The following is a 20,395-nucleotide window of genomic DNA, read 5'->3' as shown; positions in this document are numbered from 1 at the left end:
AACGTCGAACCACAAACAGGTAACCGCAATCCGCGGTTAGAGGTTCGTGGTAAACTCGGATCTAAAACTCTCTATTAAGAGGTGGGGGCTGGGGATTTCCCCTGGCCACTATGAACGTGGCTCCCAACTTTTTTCACTGGAAAATAGAAGAAAAATAGAACCAAAAGAAATCTCTAGCGGTTTTATTCCCACCTACTTGTTGTATTTACCCAGTAACTTGAAATGTTATTGACATCCCGTACTATTTATAGCTGAGTAATTAACTGCAGGCTTGGCAAGTCTTGCGAATTGACAACTGATTTCTCATGCTCTCAAAAATTGTCAAACACTTTCTCGAAAAGTCACTCTCCCAAACTTTTTTGGAGCATTGGTAGAGTTTTTTTCCAAGTTACCTACTTGGTGAAAAACTGGGCACTGGCCGTGAGGTAAGAAGCTATACCATAGTGGCATTTCTGGACCACATTGTTGTTGAAAGAGCAAGGTCAACACTTACCAGCACCATGCAAACAACTTAATGACAGGCTCGAGCAAAACTGACAACAACAAAATGACTGTACAACTGACAATTTGACTAACAATAACTGTCTAACTGTGACAAAAGATGGATTGAACCGCACCAATGACATTTAGGGTCTTTATAGCTAAAAATATCACAGCTTAACTAACCAATGACCAATAATGTTAAACCTTTATTGACCAATCAAGTCAATAACCAGAGTTTAATATCAACAACTGATATGATACAACAATAATGATCTCTTAAGTAGGTTGAATATGATCATCCAGGTGAACATAGTCCTGAACAGGACTGTTGTTGACAGTGACTGTTGTTTCAACAACCTTTGCAGTAGTCATCTTCAGAGTCAAAGTGAGTTGCATCATGTCAGCTGATGGTATTAAACTCTGGTTATTGACCTGATTGGACAATTAAAGTCACGATGTTATTGGTTGTATGTCAGTTAAGGGGTGATGCTATTGTCAATGAAAACTTGAAGTGTCATTAGTGTGTTTCGATCTGTCTTTTGTCACAGATTAACAGTCTTTTATTGTTAGTCAAATTGTCAGTTGTCCAGTCATTCTCTCAATTTTAGTCTTATTTGAGTCTGTCAATAAGTTGTTTGTACGGTGCTGGTAACTGTTGACTATAGCCCTATTCACACCAAAGCTTAAACATGTTTAAAAGCTGTTTAGTTAAACATAGTTTAAAATTGTTTCCGTCATAAAAGCTGCTTACTGACTTGAATTGATTGTGAATTAAGTCCTGGTGCAAATTACAAAACTTGTTGAGTTTGAATCCTGTGTTGAAACCTCTGTTCCAGTTTTCAGTGAATATTTTTCAATTTTTGTAAAACCTGGTTTAGTTAAACATGTTTAGTTAGTGTGAATGGGGCATATGATTCAGTGATGTTTGCTCTAAGTTAGTAAACCAGCTTTCTAAAGTGAGTCATTGATAGAAGTCTGTAGAATACGTAGTATATGTCACAGAGTTCCAGTCTATTTGATGTTTCATCTGCAAATGGTGTTAGGGAGTGTGATTATTGCTTAGCCTAACACTTGTCATTTTCCTGACAAAATTGGTAAAATTTTCTTCTCTTTTCTTTAAAAATCTTCCTCAAATCAGTTTAAAAATTGGTCACTTTTGAGCAAATTTGCCCAGAAATTCCCATGAAATTGGCTGTTTTTACGGATTGCTTTTCAGTGAAATTTGCCCCAAAATTTCCCACAAAATTGACTGTTGTTCCCACAAATTTGCTGCTGAAAATCCTCGGAAATTTGACTTTTTTGTGTTAGAAGTGTCATATAAATCCTTCTGAGATAGACCTGGATTATAAATGTTACGATCCAAGACAGGCTTTACCCTTCTCTTACTTCCATCATGTTTACATGTTAGTGAGAATGCAGCTTAACACTCTTTATCGTGTTGCTTTTTACAGACAAGACTTGTTATGAGTGTGGGGAAACAGGACACATATCCAAAAACTGCAATAACAGGAAAGGTAAGTGCCTTTTCAGCTTAATAGCGTCATTGCAAGAATCCTGTAGAAAACGTAATGTACATAAAGATGGCTTAAATGGCTGCAGGATGTTTGCTGAAACATAAACCTACAATCTGTGTCATTAGAACTTGGCTCTATTCATGTTAACTTGTTGTGTCAACATTATTTGCCCTCTTCCTTTCAATGTTGGCTGCAGAATTTGAGATACGCACTGTAAGATTTGATTAGTGAATGGTACATTCTGCATAAGAATAGAAAAAAGGACCATTTTTGAAATAAACTACTCTGGGATTTTAAGTGCATAGCCATAATGCATAAGGACTGAAGTTTCAAAAATCATCAGGACTATGTGGATGTCCGATACTGAGGGGGGTACCCAAAGTATGCAACTACTAAGGCCAAAAGGCAATTTTAACTGGGCTGCCAATTTTCTTGGGGGAGGGGGTGGCTGCACACACTCAGGCCACCAGTCTTGTCGCTGATCATTGTGTGACAGCAACTCGTGAGAGTTAAAGATATGCTCATTTGGACACTGTGCCCTTTTGGAAGACTTTCGTAACAAGAAAAATGAGTACCATTTTAAAGTCAGGGCTGTATATAAGTACCTTTTCATATTCCACCATTATGAACAAGAATCAGCAAGTGGGCCATTCTAAGCAGGAAACAATAGGCGTTATTTTCACTCCTCACCCCTCCTCCAATCCCTTTGCCCCTCAACATATAGTGTGACTAAGTTGACCTGAACAGAAATTCCAAAAAATTATTGTCATTCTATGGGTCATAAAACGCTGTTGATAATGACCTTAAGATACACCGTTTTAGCCTGTGGGTACAGGTAAGTGAACATGTTTGCCTGGTACTTTTATAAAAGGCAACCAATATTTCCCAGATGTGATAATGGTGCAACCATTCTACCCGGTAGCCTACCTGTTTCTTCCGCGTAAGAGGCAACGTACCCGTATTTACTGCTACGTGTTTGGCTAATAGGCCATTTCCGAGTTCCAAAAAATCTCACTTTGAAAACAAGGCTAAGTGCGAAACCTTTGTTGTGAAAATGAGTTTTATTTGCATCATAATTAAAAATCATTTTCATAACAATGGCTTCGCACTTAGCCTCGCTTTGAAAGTGAGATTCTTTGAAACTCGGAAATGTCCCATTTACCCGTACCCATACAGGTCTCTAATAACAAGCAGTATATTTCTCAATTCTGGTTCTTAAAACTTAAAGAGGAAATTGAATTAAGCTTTCTGTTTGTCTGATATTGCTTTATAAAGCCTTTTTAACTGTCCTATATATATATATATATATTTTGTTTGTTTTTTCTTGACGTGGTGATCTACAATGAGCACATTCCCCAGGATATTCCTTTCCTGTAAGGAATGACTTTTCACATGCAAACCAAGAATCGCAATAAGATAAAAAGAGACATTGGTCGTCACATTTTAAATGATTTTGAACTTCAACATAAAGAGAACAGAAACCTTAAAAGCAACCCATTCTACCATCATTTGAAAATGGCACTGATAAAAAGTGCCACTGATACATCGGCGTATGGGAAAAATTTTGTTGTGGGGGGGGGGGGGGGGGGGCTGAACGTAATTTGCCCAAATGAAACTTGTTGGTCACAGATGCACAAGATGATTCTTTCATGACGTCAAGTTTTCTTTGCCATGCCGTGGGAGCACGGGCGTTCAAAATAGTACAAATATTTTCGGTAAATCGAGATGAACATTTCTAAAATACAAAACCACGAAGTGAGAGATGAAACGTACCCATTTGAGCTCTAAAAGAAGTATGAAGAACGATTACTTCGACACCCAAATATGTCAATAATCCTTTGCATGTCATTCTGCATTGTCTTGTTTGCATACTTTTTTTCAATGTTTATAACAGCGATACTGCTAAGTCGGTCTTGTCCCATTATGGATCTTAAAAATGTCTTGATGCGGCAAAGGGCGCTGAAAGACCTTTCAGCAAAGCACGAGGTTGCACGGTATCGATATGATCTTTTACGAGACTTCGACAAAGACATACTTCAATCCACCAGATTACACACACATGCACTCGAAAACTGACATAAATCAACATGGCTGCCAACTCATACCCAGTTGCAGTCCCAGCGCGGTCTTGATTATCACTCCCAGTCCCTCGGGAGAACTCAGTGTTCTAACTCCGAGTAATAACAGCCATCCCGTGAACTAGTACAGAGATCAGTTAGAAGATTAGGCGAGATGCGGGATGAAAACAAATAAATCAAGATATTAAATAATACAATATTTTTTACTGTGTCTTTGTCCGAACGGTACATCAGTTTTGCCCAAATGATACTATTTTTTTTTCCGACAGGGGGGGCTGCAGCCCCCCCGCCCCGTACACTGATGCACTGATAGCTTGAATCTAAAAGATGTCTTTATTCAATGGATGTACACACACACACACACTCTACCCACACACACACAGAGATTTGCAATCACGTTTTGGAAGGGAAAAAACTCATCAACAGGTTAAACTTCAACAAATAGTGAAGACAAACCACAAAAGGTACTCACTGTAGCATCCTTTGAAGGAGACGATGAAAAAGCGCAGTACGCTAGTTTCAAACACATCTTCATCAAATGACTGCCTTTGCTTAACATGCATTATCATTATGAAGTTAATAAATGACAGTGTTTGTTTTGATGACATAATTTCCCCAGGGGGGGGGGGGGGGGGTACTCTCTTACATTAACCTAGACATTACTCTGAAATAGTGTAAAGATTAAGAGAGCCAGACATAAGGCACACCCCCACTGCAACTCCCCAGAAATACCCCTGAGAAAAATATGGAACTCATTTTGTAAACTGGGCTGTGCCACAGGCAGTCCAGTTAAAAAGCCTGGTTCTAATTATCTTAATTTGTTATACAACAATAATAATGAATAATTAGCATACTGAATATTATTATGGAGTTAAAGAGAGCACTTAAGCCTAGTTTATACAGGTACGTCAAATTTGATTCAGACAAACTTAATTCATAATAAATTTGTCAATTAGTCAATATAAAGTGCTGTCCGATTTAGACAACAAATTTAATCCTAGTGGCTCAGGTGGAGACTTTGGTGTTTTTGACCAGTGGCTGCAAGTTAGTATGGCAAGGTTTACTAAGGTGTTGTTAGTAGCTGGCGAAAATATCGAGTGAAAGGCAAAGGAGAAGGCAACTGTGACCTCGAATTCTAACACTGGTTATGATAAGGAAAAGGCTTCTTGCCCGAGTTTGTTAAGTGCTGTTTTTGTTGTTGCAGTCAGTTGGAAATGAAATTGTACGTTTTCGTTGTCGTTTGTCTAGAAATTCATGATGGTGGGAAGTAGTCTCAGGCAATAGCCTATGCTTTTGTTTTCCTCCCATCCAATTGACAATTTAATGAGAGGAAACAGATCTGCATGTAAAACTACCATTTACATTGATCAGAAAGTAACCTATGAATAAAATGAAAACTGAGTAAAAACACAGAGAGAAATGACCTTCTCCAGGAGAATGTACACTAACGCTTTTCCGTTGAACAGCTAAAGTCAGTAAAACATATTTTCAAATAAAATTCATGAAAGGGGCCCAAAAGTGGACCCGAAGGTAAAAATTCTATAGAATTCGCTGACATCTTCATGAAAGTGATGCATGCAATGTGAGAAGAATTTAAAACATCAGGCCCTCTCAACAAGCTCGCAATCTTGGCGTGATTTTTGACGACACAATGTCACTTTCACTACATGTTAATACAGTAGTTAAGGGTCCCTTCTATCACATATGAAATATTTCTAAAATAAGAAAATGCATCAGTAAAAGTACCACAGAAATTCTAATTCACAGTTTTGTTAGCTTGAAGTTGGACTTTTGTAATTCTCTTCTTTTTGGTGCCCAAAAACGGGACATAGTTAAGTTGCAGTCCGTTCAAAATGTGGCTGCTCGAATTATAGCCCTTCTCAAAAAACGAGATCACATCACTGAGACTCCAAGAGATTTTCACTGGCTTCCTGTTGAGGAGAGAATTGTTTTTAAAATAAATGTAATAACTTTTAAAACATTGAATGACTCAGGTCCCCGTTATCTTGAAGATATTTTAAAATTTTACCATCAATCAAGGACATTACGGTCGTCAAGGGATCATTTACGCCTTGAAGAACCAAATTTTAACATGAAAACTTATGGCCAGCGAGTGTTTTCCGTTGCTGTGGCCCAACTATGGAACAAGCTCCCCTTTGAAATTTGAGCTTGTTCTAATGTTAACCTTTTTAAATCTAAGTTGAAAATGTTTCTTTTTAAAAAGGTATATGACATTTAGTTTCATCATATTTGTTTTGGTTTTCTTTTCTTTTTAAGGTGTGTATGCTATAAATTTCCCAATATGTATAGTAGGGTTATATGGAAGCTTGTGATTAATGATTATTCTTCTGTCCTTTTTTACATTGTAAAGCGCTTAGAACAGCTATGTATAAGCGCTATATAAATTCCATTATTATTATTATTAAATTAACTTGGATGCTGTAGTCTTATGATCGTGTTTTGAGCTAAAGTTATGAATGAACAAGCACAAAACAATAGACTGAGAAATTATTTCTTGAAAAACTTTATTTAAAAGCCCATAAGTTACCGGTAATCCTTAAAGGAACAGTATCCTGTTATTGCACATGTACCAAACTTTGATTTTCTGACACACTTTCTTGCTGATCTCTCAAATGCTTTTATACCTACAAGAAAATAAATAAATTGTTCCACCATTCTTTATTAAGGATGCCAAAAATCATAGAAATCGGTTCAATTGTTCCTCTCAAGAAATGCAGTGCAAAAACATACCAATGTGTATATGTACAGGTTCGCGCCACCTTAAAACGTTTCTTGGCTGCTTCATTGTCTGATATGAAATGTTTACTACAACGTTACAGTGAGTTCAATTTCCAGGGCTCAAAATAACGGCCGGTCAATGGACAATGTCCGGCCTTATTGTGGGCTTGACCAGTCAAACTCTCACCTTGCCGGTCAGTTTGACTGGTCATTTTTGGATGCGAACATTTTATAATATTTTCCATATAGTTGTCGCTGAATGCATTTTGCTCTATAATGCTGTACTAATTTCTTTTTTCTTTGGCTTTTTTTGCTGCTTTGCACTGAACCCTTGAAAGAAAAAGAACACTGCAATAAATTTCATGTCGTAATGAAATGCAACAAAGCAAAACAACAACACACTGAGTTGTGGAGTAATGCAGCGATGCAGCAGGTCGGTACTGTACGTTCTGCTTTGCTGTGATCAGTAATGTGACCTTCTTTAGGAAAACATACACTAACGATAATCCGTTACTTGTTAGAAAACTAAAGGATAGCTAACAGTTTTTGTCCATCAAACGTTTCACATCTACTTGTAAGAGGATTGTGAAAATCACCTTCGACGGAATTCGGGGTAATTGATGGCTCGTCCTGTACTGTTTCTCCAGGAATAAATTTCAGCACGTGGATTAATTATAATAATTTCTTTATGTCGAACATGAATCTAATTTGTGGACTCAATTCCAGAATTGTCTGATAAAAACTAAGGTAATCCAGAACAAACGTCACCTATCTTAGTACTTAAATCCTCCTTCTTGTAAATGGCCTTTTCCAAATTTCTGTGACGTTAATAAGCCCTTCACGATTAAGTGTCGCGCGACGACCCAAACGAAAGCTCTGCTGTATATTTATTGACTTCTGTGACATACGCTGTTTGTGGAACAAATTTCTCACCAAATCAACTTCTTTGCCGGAAATATTTAGCGACGTTTCTTCTTTGTGGAGGAGACTTTCGATCACGTGCCGGGCAATGAAAGGATCAAGTTTCACCGATATGCAGATATAGGACAAACCTTGGACACTTCAGACACCGCCGTATGTTGATACTCAAGGTATATATAAATGGACATGAAAACGGGCAAAAATCGCGGAAAGGAACTCAACAACGTGTGAATTAATTTTTCACCAACTTGCCACAAAAACCTGAGCATCAGTACGGTACAATGATCTATTGCCAGCAATTGCCAGCATGATTCGATATTCCGTAGGCAAAAAAAAAATTATAGTACAGTGGAACCCGGTTAATACGGACACCAAGGGGACGACATGCCATCATAAGTGTCCATATTATCCGGGTGTCCATATTAAGCAGGCTCTCAGAGAAAACATCAGGGACACATGTTTTATCGATATAAAGACCAAAGCAGACAGTTTTACGAACCAAAGATTGGTAGAAGTATATGTGGAAAGGCAGTCAATCGGGGTGGTGGTCTTGGTATGGAAATACCATGTGTTTACATTTTTGCTGGTCCTTGGAAACACGTGGATTTACTTGAACAGTAACTAGACGTTAGCAAAGAACCCAGCAGTACGAGCGGAGGATGATCCTGGTACAGCTCACAGCAAGCAAACAACGTCAAAGAGGAAGAAGTTTAAGAGCAATGACTGCATCAAAAAGCCAAGGAAATAAAACGTGTGTGTGTAACAGGAGGCAGAAAACTTTATTAAAGGACTATACGGAGTACAAGAGTCAAACACCAGAAGAAAGACAGACTGTTCAAAATCAAATATGTCACGCTACTTTGTTACTGTTTTTTTTTAAGTACTGTAATAAAATTTTATTCACCCGTAAAAGTCTGTCATTATTTGAACAGGGTACAATGTCTACGATTATCACATAATTGTGACATTGAAAATAGACAGTGTGCAGATAACCAGTGTCCGTGAAGTGGGGTTGACAATACATGAGAGTTTGTGACTCGGGACACAGAAAAGTGTCCGTTGTCCGTATTAACCGGTGTCCATATAAAGCGGGTCAATTTTAGAGAAAATATGTGAGCTTTTTGTTGGGACAAACGAAACTGTCCGTATAAAGCGGGTGTCCATATTAAGCGGGTGTCCGTAGAACAGGGTTCCACTGTATTCATTTATTTGACTGGCTGAAATCGGGGTTTGTCTGGGCTAAAAAATTATTTGGCCGGTGATCATGACCGGCAACCTGCTGTCCGTTATTTTGAGCCTTGATTTCAGTTGGCTGATCAGACTCAAAGCATGATATTTTCTTTATCTTCCGTGAAAAGACACCGGCAAGTGTGATCAAAGTGCCGGCTGCTATTTTGAACCCTGTGTTGAGCAATAATGGGTTCAGCTAGATTACTACTAGTTATACCTTCCAGTTAAGTGCCAACAAGCAAATTATTTTTGCATTGAGTAGCAATCCAATGATGTTTTCTTAAATGCAACATTTAAGAATTTTGTGGTCCCCTTCTGTTGCCTGGCTCTAGGATTATTAAGGACCAAGCATTAAGATTCCCAAAGATTAGATTGTGCATGCTCTTGTGGACTTTAAATTTAAAGCTCAAAACAAACCCACAACAAAAGTTTCAAGTAAGTGCAAGATGCACCTCCTTAGATAGAGTAACTACATCTCAAAAGAATTCAGAAGTGTGAACATAAAATGTAATCTCTCAGTGCTAGTACCTCTCATTTCTTTTTGGTGGTGTTTATTAATGCATAGAAGAAGTTGTTTGGCACAGTTGTACCATGTGAATGTTACTACAGTCAGTGTTGTTATCTTTGTGATATCTTCATAACCTCGTGCATTGAACACAAATCAGATTGAAAATTTCCCACACTGTTGATTCAAGAAACACTGAAGAATTAAAGCTCTGTAACTGGTTGTGTGTTTGTATGAATAAAATCAACAGTTTGCTAAAAAAGGTGTCATCTCTGAGGAAGGGGAATCAACAGTAGATATATTTGAACGATTTATTAAGTAAAAACAAAAGCATGTTAAATACATGTGAATCTGAATACAGTCTAACCCCTCCTTACGGACACCTCAGAGTCTATAATATGGACGCCTCTCTATTACGGACAGATCATTTGGTCCCAGAAATGCCAAAAATCATACATTCCCTACCTGTATAATATGGACGCCTCTGTAAACCGGACACTTGGTTCTGTCCCTTTGGCGTCCGCATTAAAGAGGTTTAACTGTATTTCTATTAATTTTGTTCTCTTGACCTCACTTGATTACTGTATCAATACTAAAGCGCACGTCCTTTAATAAGTCTGAGACTCTATGCAATTTATTCACTGTTCAATAAACACAAAAGTGGACAAAAAAACAACAACAACTAAATACCTTCGCAAATAGAAGATCACACAATTCCTACCAAAGCTATCCACTTCCTGATACAATGAAGCAAAAGTACAAATATAAATCTAGCATCCTAGGTTTATACTCTCACCAGACCATTTCCAAATGGGCAAGTGAATGCTGGCTCCTGATTGGGCCCAATTGGCGAACAGCTTCTCCTGAGTTCTATTCATGTGTTTGTACATGACGGCTGTTGTCTCACCATACTTTTTAAAAGCTGTTTAAAACACTCAGAACACATGTTTTATCACTGGTCAAAAGTAAACTGGTAATAAAATGTAACTTTTTCTCATTGGTTACTTGGTTGTCTCATGACATTTAACAATAAGGCTGTTTTCCATCAAAAGTGTCTGGGGGGGGAACATCTGTGACATCAGAAGGTAATAGTGTGCTATTACCTGCAAGCACTGACCTCTCGCTAATACAGTAAAACCCAGTTCACACGGACACAAAAGGACATGTCATAGTGTCTGTATTATCTGGGTGTGTCCATTAAGCGGGCTCTCAGAAAAAAGGGCATACTTTTTATCGATATAAAGGTGGAAAGGAGCAATGACTAAAAGCAAAAACCTAAGGAAGTGAAACATGTAGTAGAAGGCAGAAAACTTTACTAAACAACCACAGTATAATGGTCAAACATCAGAGGATAGAGGAGCTGATCAAAATCAAACAAGTCAGGCCGTTTCACTACTGTTTTTTAGTAACTAGTAGTAATGAAAGATCATGGTGCATCACCTTAGGGAATTATGCACCTAGCTGGGTTGCATAAGGATAGCCAATACCTTCCTGATCAGGCTTTGATATCTACCAAATGTTAAGAAAAGAAAGCGATTAATCTATGAAATATTTAAGAAAGAAAAGGATTTTACCTCGACTTGCAGTTTTCAAATTGAAAGTCGCATTGCAAAACCACGAAGAATGTTGTGAAACATGCAGGGTGTGATGGAATCACAGAACACCCATCAACTCGATTAGGGAACATCTCCTTCTTGATGCAGTAAAATCCTATTATCTCAAAAATCATTCATCTATGTTTACAATTAGCAAACAATGAAAATGGTATGCAGATACCCAGTGTCTGTTAAGCGGAGTTGACATTACATGAGAGTTTCTGACTTGGGACTCAGAAAAGTGTTCGTTGTCTGTCTTTACGAGTGTTCATATTAGGAGGGTTAATTTTAAAGAAAAGATATGAGCTTTTATTAAAGTAGGTGTCCGTGGAGTGGGGCTCAACTGTATAATGTACTTTCATACATTTGCACTTGTAAGTTTTTTTTTCTATGGGCTATAAAACAATCACTTACTGACTGACCACTCAGGAAGTGTGTTATATTTGTTTTCCTCGATACTCATAGTTTACCATTGCTCTGCCACAGGGAACTTTGAGATTCTTGGAAACAAATTAACTGTTTCCTTCCGGACTAGACATTAATTAAGTGTTTAATATTGACTATCAACCTATGCCACTGATAGTAATATTATAAAGGAAATAAAGGGAGATGTAAACAATCAACCATAAGAGGACACAGAAAAAAATCTGATGCAGTTAAGCCGTAATGTGTTGCTTGTGATCGACTGTGTGACTGCGAGATGCGGTTTGCAAGTCCAACCCACAAAAATGACCCTTGCTCGCCATCGCCCATCTGGGGCTCAGATTTTTTCTGTGTCCTCTTATGGTTGATTCTTTACATCTCCCTTTATTTCCTTTATAATATTAACCATGGAGTTAAAATATACGTGAAGGTGTAATACAGTAGTACAAATGTACTATACCTTGCTTTGAACCTCCAATTGCTGCAGTTGTACTTCTGCCTTTTTGTCAACTTAATCGTTGCTTTCATCTGCACCTCTCTCCCTTTAACTGCCTGACTTTCTCAGGTCTACAGCACTTGCATGCCCCAGTTGTCCTCTTGTCTTTTTTGTCAGGTGCTTTGGTTGATTTTAAAATAAAGAAAGGATTTGTTGAAAGATCAAAGTTTCCACAAAAAAAATGTTGTAAGCAAAGTAACTTGAAATTTTTGCTGAGGAATTTCATCAAAACATCGCTGTATCACTGCACTAGAAATTTTTTGAGGAGTGGCTTATTTGTAGGGTTAAATGTAAGCAGTGGTTTCTAACAGAAAGTAGTCTACATAAACTGCCACAATTTATCTCCAAGAACTAGGCAAAATGGCGGAAGAGCAACAGCATGGCCTTGCTGAGATGCGGCCACCAGCAGCGCCAAACAAGAAAAGCTGTCCCAGATGCATGATTATGCAATGTTTTTAAGGGCAATAGATAATTTTGCCATTTTACTGTTTTTTCACTGATCAATAGCTATTTTAAACTTGATTGTGCTTAGTAATTATCTGGTTAACACTCATGGTCTCTGTAAGTGTTTTTTCTTTTGCAAAAGCTTTTGTTTAACCCATTCGCCCCTGGAGATTTTGCCGAAAAATCGAAAAGTTATCTGATCACTGTGTAACTAAGAGCTAAAACTTACCACAAAGCCGGTTACAGGTCTTACACTTCGCAACCTTCTGATCCAGATGCAAAATGTGAGCTTGCGAATTCGAAGTTTGGGCATGCGCAGAGAGCAAAATTTTGAGACACAGCAGTCTTGACTTTTACTTTTCTCTTTCTCTTTCTCTCAATCCTCCCCCCTTTTTTCTTTTTTCTTGCCTCATTATTTTTTTCCCTTGGTGGGCATTTAGGAGGCTTTATTTTGATGGCAAAGGTTTTTAGGAAAGCTTTTAAGATCTTAGGATTAGATGAAAGGAAAGGTAGGTGGGAGATGGAACAAGATTTTCATTGAAATTTTCAGGTCAATGTTACATGTTTTTTTTTTTTTGCCTTTTTCTCCGGTGTCCTTGACCGAATTGTGCTCATTCTGGTATGGTTTGAAAGATCTGTTTGCTCTGCACAAGTTGGCGGACAAAGTTGTCCTTGACCATTACAACTGATGACGTCACAAGCGGTAGAAAGCATGTGGACCAACATGGGCGGTTACAGGCAGCTTAGGAGTAAATGGGTTAAGACTAAGTAATGGACTAAAACCGTCTAAACTCACCTGGCCTCTCAGGAAACAGCCCTCAAATCCATGAATATTATTAATCCATTTACAAAAAAAAGTTAAGAATCTTTTGCTTTCAAAAAATGTTTTGATTGGATGATCTTCTTCCAAGTGCCCCAGTTAGAGTAGTCGCACTGTAATACGAACACCTTCTATGGCCCCCACAGTGTTTGTATTAACAGGTTTTGACTGTATTTGTAAGTAAAACTCTTCTTTTGCAGATGAGTGCTATAAATGTGGGAAAAAGGGGCATTTCTATAAGGATTGTCCAGAAGCTGACAACAGCAAAGGAAGTGAGTACAAGTCAGAGACCAAATGTTACAATTGTGGCAAGGAAGGCCATATGCAGCGAGACTGTAACAAAAAAACAGAAGGTGAGAAGTGCTACCGCTGTGGCAAATCTGGTCACTTTGCCAGAGACTGTGACTCGCCAGCAGTTGATAATGATCGTACTGACCAAGTGGTCTGCTACCGATGTAACAAAAGAGGTCATTTTGCCCGCGACTGCACTAATCAACAGCAGACCTGTTATGGTTGTGGAAGAACAGGGCATTTAAAGCGTGACTGCCCAGATACTGGTGCTGTGATATGTTACAGGTGTGAAGAGGTTGGACATTATGCGAGGGATTGCACTAAAGATGATGAGTAACGAACCCTGTTGATAAAGCTACTTTAAGTTTGTTTATTGTAACATTTGATTCTAAAGAATCACTTATGACTTGCAGTATGTATGGACTGTTTATCATTATTACTTTGCGTGTACAATGTTTACACTTACCTTTTCCTCAGGGTTCCCTTTGGAAAAGTTTGTTACTTGCTCAAAATGCAGTGGCTTCTCTTTATCACGGACGATTTTCAAGAAGTCTACTTCAAGTAAATTTAAGCTTAGGCTATTAAAACAGTGTAGCAGCTTGATAGTATTGCAGTTGCATCTAGCTGCATTTTAATCAAAGATTTATTTAGCACAGAGTTACTTGCGTCAAGGACCAAAGTAACTATTGTCTAATGTCCCTGTAATTATTTGAAGGAAGTATGTGTCACATACATGAGCTCAGTGATTTTTATCCTTAATAAGTTACTATTTCTTAGAAATAGTCTTATGCAGTACCAGCATGTTCAGCAGGATGCAAATAATAGTAACCTTTTTTGATCCAGGGCCCAGTTGTTCGAAGGCCGATTAGCGCTTAACCCAGGATTAAATTTAACCCAGGTGTCTTTTTCTTTTGTTCAAAAGCATTTTCTCAGACAATTTTCTCTGATATTTGTAGAGCATCGAATCATCAACTTGTTGACAAAAAGAATTAAACTGAATTTACTTTATAAGCCTTCATATTTGAATTCAAATTTTGCACTTACCCTGGGTTATCTTAACCCAGCTTTGAACAACCCGGCCCAGTATGGTTAAGACATCTATGGCAGTAGATAATCCTTAAGATAAGTATTTGCATCTCATTACAGTTTTTGGTTGTGTGCCAAGTAGTCAAGTGGCACAAGTGTCTTATGAGTACTGAAAGTGAGGGCCACGATTTCATCAGTAATTTAAGGTTGATTTATAATGCTTTCAGTTGTTTCCCTCAAATAAAATGCAATGTATTGAACACCAAGTGGATTGTTTCATTTCAAGAAGCAAATGATAACTAGCTCTGACAAATGTCAGAAAACAAAACTGTAACACAAACACCAAAATTTAACTCTTCCAATAAGGCCAGGAGAGAGCAGAGGCCCAATAATTTTTCTTGCCCCTACTCTACCTCTGGAAATAGGTTAGGCCTGGAGAGACTGGTACCTACAGTGTATTAACATGTAGTACACAGTGAGTGAAATTTAAAATAAGTTACAGGGATTTATAGGAGTCACTCTTCATCATCTTATAGGTTGAAGCCCCGGTGGGGGGGGGGGGGGGGGAGGTACTCGATATCTCCCTGGGTGGGGAGGTGCGGCACGGCCCCTCATACCCTGACCCTGTTTAAGACAAATATCGCTGATTTTCCTACCCTGTTTAAGACAGAATTCTGATTTTTGATACCCTGTTTAAGTCAACGGAAGTCAATATTGTTTAACATTAGAGCTTGTAAAAATTTTGCTGTTTATCGTCGAAGAGAAGATATCCTGTTTAAGACAAAAATTGATAAATCGATACCCTGATTAAGACAAAAAAAGGTAAATTCGATACTCTGTTTAAGATAAAAAACCCGAAAAACATACCCTGGCTGGCCGCACGTTCCCATTAAGCCCTTATAAGGGAGAAACCCCCCCCCCCCCACCCCCCCTGGTTGAAACCTCCTCTACAAAAAATAATTACATTATTAATACCACACAGTGTAACTGGCCCTCTGATATTCTGTCAGCCTCCATTTTGCCGTCCCTTGTCAGATTACCAGCATTGCTACCCATTTTTTATAGTATATTTGGCCCATTTTACTTATTTTTTCTCACCTCTATGAAACAGTCATCTTGTTTGATTTCTGTATGAAGTTTTAAAATGATGCAGAACAAAGTGTTCCCACTTTCTTTAGCAGCTCACAAAACAGATATAGAGTTGACAAACAAATGCTTAGCCTGCGCGCAGACGAAATTAAACTTTGGGCGCGATCCATTCAACCAAAATTCCAACCGGTCCGACCGGGAAAAGAGGACCACGTCAAAAGGTGGACCCGTTTTTTCGAAACTTTTCCGGTTGGACCGAACCGATCCATTGAGTTTTGGACCGAAATTTCCGGAAAGTTTGGTTGAATGGATCGCGCCCTTTGGTTAACTCCGTCTGCGAAACAGCGCCGACATCCTTGTTCTGGACTTCCAGCTGTGTACCCAGATTTGAGTACGCGCCACGATTGGCCAGTTAAAAAAGGCCTTTGTTTTGTTTGTCGTGATCGCCAATCAGGTTGAAGGGAAATTCGAAAAGCACTTCCGGTAATTCGTTGAGTCCGTTTGGGGTCAAGAACAAGGATCTCTGCGCTGCTTCGCAGACGGTACTAATCAGAGTTTAGTTATCGTCTGCACGCAGGCTAACAAATGCTATGTAGCACAGATGTATGGGTTTCACTAAGTTGGCAACATTAGGGTGACATTATAACTCTTTAGAATAGTCGTGACTATTGTTTAAACAAATGTCAGTAGTTATTCTAAGGATGACTGCTTAACAGAGGTTTGTCTGTATTATTTTCCTTGATTATGCACACATGCTCTAATAAGTCTCCCCCTGGAAAAAATACCCAACTCTGCAGCCAAGACGGCAAATAAGTGCCTTTCTTCAATAAGCAACCTCTTAACTCTCACTGTCTTAATAAGTAGGGATACAGGAAAAAGTTATTTAAAGCTGATTATACCACCAAGATCAGTACATCATGTAGGAGAACAAGTCTTCTGAATTAAGTTTTTATGGATTATGTTGTAGTTGCTTTTTCAGATGAAGATTTAGCCAAAGGAAAGGTAACAGTCTATTGGGAGATAAAGTTACTAAATGTGCCCCCCCCCCCCCCCCCCACTCCCCTCAATCAAATGCCCTATAAATACAAATAAGTGTTTCCCAATCCCCCTTCCCCCCACTCTCTGCCAATTTGGTCAAGATTTTAGTGCCTGGGTGCTTATTCGAGGCAAAATTTGCTCATTGGCTGATAGAGTGTTTCTTACAATTCTTTCTCATTGATCTCTAACCTTGGTTATTCTACACCAATCAGTGACAGATCCAGGGGAGGTCCCCCCCCTTATTTTTAGACCAAACTGAGGCTCGAAGGGCGAAAAAATTTTTTTGGAGACTGCTCCCACCCCAACGCCCCCTCTCCCTCCCCCCCTTTATCTCAAGGTCTGGATCCGGCACTGCCAATGACATGAATACAGCCATTCATAGATCAGGAAAGACTTCCTTGCTTCTTTCTTAGTATTTGACTAATTGATCCTTGAAAACACTAAGGTTTTTTCACCTTTCACATCCATACTCTTGCTTATCATTATTATTTTTTGTAATTGTTGGAATAATTTTGTTGTAGGGTTTTTTGAAGACAAATTCAAGTTAATCTATGAATCCATTCCTTGAGGTTAAAGGCAAGACTTGTCTTAATTACAGGGTGTCAGGCGAGTCCTATAGTCCTATAAAATCCTGTTTTTTCAGACCTCTCCCATTAAGTCCTATAAATTGAGCAAATTGCTATATTTTCCTATATTTTAAATCTTTTTCATGAAAAATTCAAGAAATATTAAAAAATTTGACTAAATGTTAGCCTGAATTTCATCCGATTACTTCGAGTCGTTATTACTCCCTCAGTTGAGAGGAGAAAACGACTCCAAGCAATCGGATGAATTTCAGGCTAACTAAATGTTTGATTGGTAGTTAAAAATCCATAATTCAGGAAACTTTGATGTCGCAAAGGATGTCTTTGCTACACCTCAAAATGCAAAAAATGTTCTTCAAATTTGCTTCCAGTCTTCCTCTTCACTTTTGGTGGTGTGCAGTGGATTGTGGGTTGACTGTGGGGGTCCATCTTTCACGTGATAGATAGTGCGTGATAGAGTTGGCATAAACGCAGCAGAGGTAATAATAGAAAACACTACAGGGCTATCACAGAAGCTTAATACAGAGTTATCTTTAGCTGAGAGAGAAGCAAAAAGGTTTCGAGTTTCAGGAATGGAAGCTAATTGAAAAAAGCTTAGGAGAAGTTCCACTTCCTATGAAAATGCCAAGATTGACTGCCTCGCTACCAAAGCAGGCAGCAAAAAAGAAGAAGAAGAAATCCAACGTTAGGAACACTGCTACAACAACCTAACAGCGGTGGTGATGGAGTTAACCATGAAGGCTGTAATTTATGGATGCGTTCATGGTCTGATCTGAAAGAATATGACAGAGTGGTGACTTTTGTTCACATTGGCGTTTATTTTTCGGAGTTTCCGTAATTCAAGTGTTATTGTCAGTATTTCCAATTCTGTATTCACAGAAGTGTTAGTAGTGAGTTTTGAACTCGAACTAGTTGATATTTTCAACCATTGTTGATTTGAAAAGAATGTAACTGAGATGATGTTATGATTCCATGAAAACAGCGCTATTTTGACTTTCTGAAGTAAATGATAAACTTTAAATCTGAAAGATATCTTTGAAACCGAAAAAGAGTCTCTCTTTTGTTGGCGTTATAATCTTGGCAACATATTAAATGAAATATAGAACCCTGTGTTGGGCCTGTAAGTTACTACGATAAGTCCTATATTTTTGCAGTTTTTTGGGTTTTGTCCTATATTTTCAGGTCGCTAGGTCCTATGTTCCTATATTTTTGGACCCCTTGACACCCTGTAATCAATAACGAGAGGTTTTATATAGTGAGGGAGACAAGTTTAGGCCATGTATGTACTGGTAGTTACTTTAGTAAACAATGGTCTGTTCTTTCGAATTGTCATTTTATTAGTATAAATTATAAAAAATTTTTGGTGCAAGGATGCTTTGCCCAGATTCATGAACGCCTTCGCAGTCAAGATATAAAGATACATCTTAAATTTTTGTTTGTTGTCAGTTTGCTACTTTTAATTTGAAAAAATCCATAATTGAAATATATCTTAACTGTGATTGGCATCATGCACCCATCAATTCCCTGCTACTTTACACTTATTTTATTCAATGTTTTTTTTATTATCAGTGTCTATTACTATTATTATTGAATATACTTCTGACTGCATTAGTTATAACTCATCGTAGTTAACATCATTTAACAAGTTCAAAGCTACTTCTATGAAATCAACGAATGTGGTTAGACTTGATTGTTATCAAACCCGGCCTGCAGTAAATGAGATGTAATGTGCATATAGTTTTCCAGTTGACTCTTCGGTGCTTACCATTTATGCAAACCAGCCGGGTGGAAATCTTGTGCATAAACAACGCAAAAATATAAAATTTGACGTGGTGCGAAAATAACTCTCTCTAAAGTATATCCAAACCAGCTGAACAGTCTAAAAAGAGTAGGAAAATTGCATCCCCTCAAATCACAGCCTATGTTTTCTGAAGCTCCCCGAACGGAATGGCGCAAACATTCAGAATTTTCGGATTTCCCATGTAAATGGTACGAACCTACTCCCCCATTTTAGAATTGTTGTTAATGGTAATGATTGGTACTGACTGTGTACAAGTCTCGTTTATGTGTATAAGACAACCCTCTCATGTTACAAGCAAGGAGTTCATAACACAGTTATGCAGTTACCAAAAGGTATTGGACGGTCATGCAAGTGTTTGATTAGCCTGCGTAGCAAGCGTTTCCAATCGAGTTATTGCACGAAAGTTAGAGCGGGAGAAAAAAAAAGTGGAAGGGGGAGGGGAGAAGATCACCTGTAAGTAGCTTCATTTCATGGAGAAAACAACTAAGTTGGTCATGAACTGCCTGTTCCAATAACTTGTATTGACCAGGTCCATGTACCCCCCTGTAATGGAGTGGGTCCATGGACACTTTTTTAAAGGAGGAGTCGAAACTGGAGAAATGATCAATAAACATAACGGTCGGCATCAACCGGCAAAATGTAGTGCAGACAAGGTTTGGAGGTGTTGAACACTGATATTTGCAGCGAGAGTACTTGATGATAACAATTTTTGTAGTTTCCAGGATTTAAGGTGGCTCGATACAGTTTTTCAGGGCCAATACCTCTTAAGTTTGAGCATAAACTACGTCACCATAAACAAAGTTTTGGAACAACTGCCACCACAGTTGTATTAGATAAAGATGAAAATTTTTATGATCAGGGTTGCCACGGCATTCGAGTTGTCATAGCAACGAGATGACGCTATTACCTATTTTACTTGCAGCAGTATATCTCAGCACTGGGAACTGTTCTTCCAAAATCGTTCACGGGAGCTTTTTCCTCCAATAGCGGCCTCGATATTCGTGAAGTTTAAGCGAAATCTGTAAGAGCATTATCGAGATATTTTGGGATGAAGTTTTTATGGTTAGAAACACAGTAAAAAATAGACAATATTGTCGTTTGGCCGTTATCTGTAGAAAATGAAGCGTTTTTTACATGCAATTTCACCTCATAGTAGTTTCAATCTTTTTAAAAACGTGTGTGAAAGGTCATGGAGATAGCTCCAGCCAATTGCTAGAAAGAAGGGTTTTATTAGTGTGTATTGAAGCGCTTTTGTTAGCGGTTTTGTAAACATTTTGGTCTTCTTTAACAAATTAGCGAATAATTTTTAATATATTTT

At 38.3% G+C, this 20,395-nt stretch overlaps 1 protein-coding gene across 1 annotated transcript in view; it reads left to right on the top strand.

Annotated features, from left to right (window-relative positions):
* LOC140923057 (uncharacterized) overlaps window positions 1-14,550 on the top strand; it is a 15,953-nt gene extending 1,403 nt beyond the window's left edge. Inside the window, exons 3-4 of the mRNA XM_073373115.1 lie at window positions 1,935-1,997; window positions 13,449-14,550. Coding sequence (XP_073229216.1) covers window positions 1,935-1,997; window positions 13,449-13,876 — 491 coding nt within the window. The 3' untranslated portion in view covers window positions 13,877-14,550. The remainder of the gene's footprint in view (window positions 1-1,934; window positions 1,998-13,448) is intronic.
* Window positions 14,551-20,395: the final 5,845 nt, after the last annotated feature.

This window comes from Porites lutea, chromosome 13 (assembly GCF_958299795.1).
Source record: "Porites lutea chromosome 13, jaPorLute2.1, whole genome shotgun sequence".
Taxonomy (NCBI): Eukaryota; Metazoa; Cnidaria; class Anthozoa; order Scleractinia; family Poritidae; genus Porites; species Porites lutea.
The sequence above is the reverse complement of the archived record's forward strand: the minus strand, read 5'-3'. Positions and strand labels throughout refer to the sequence as shown.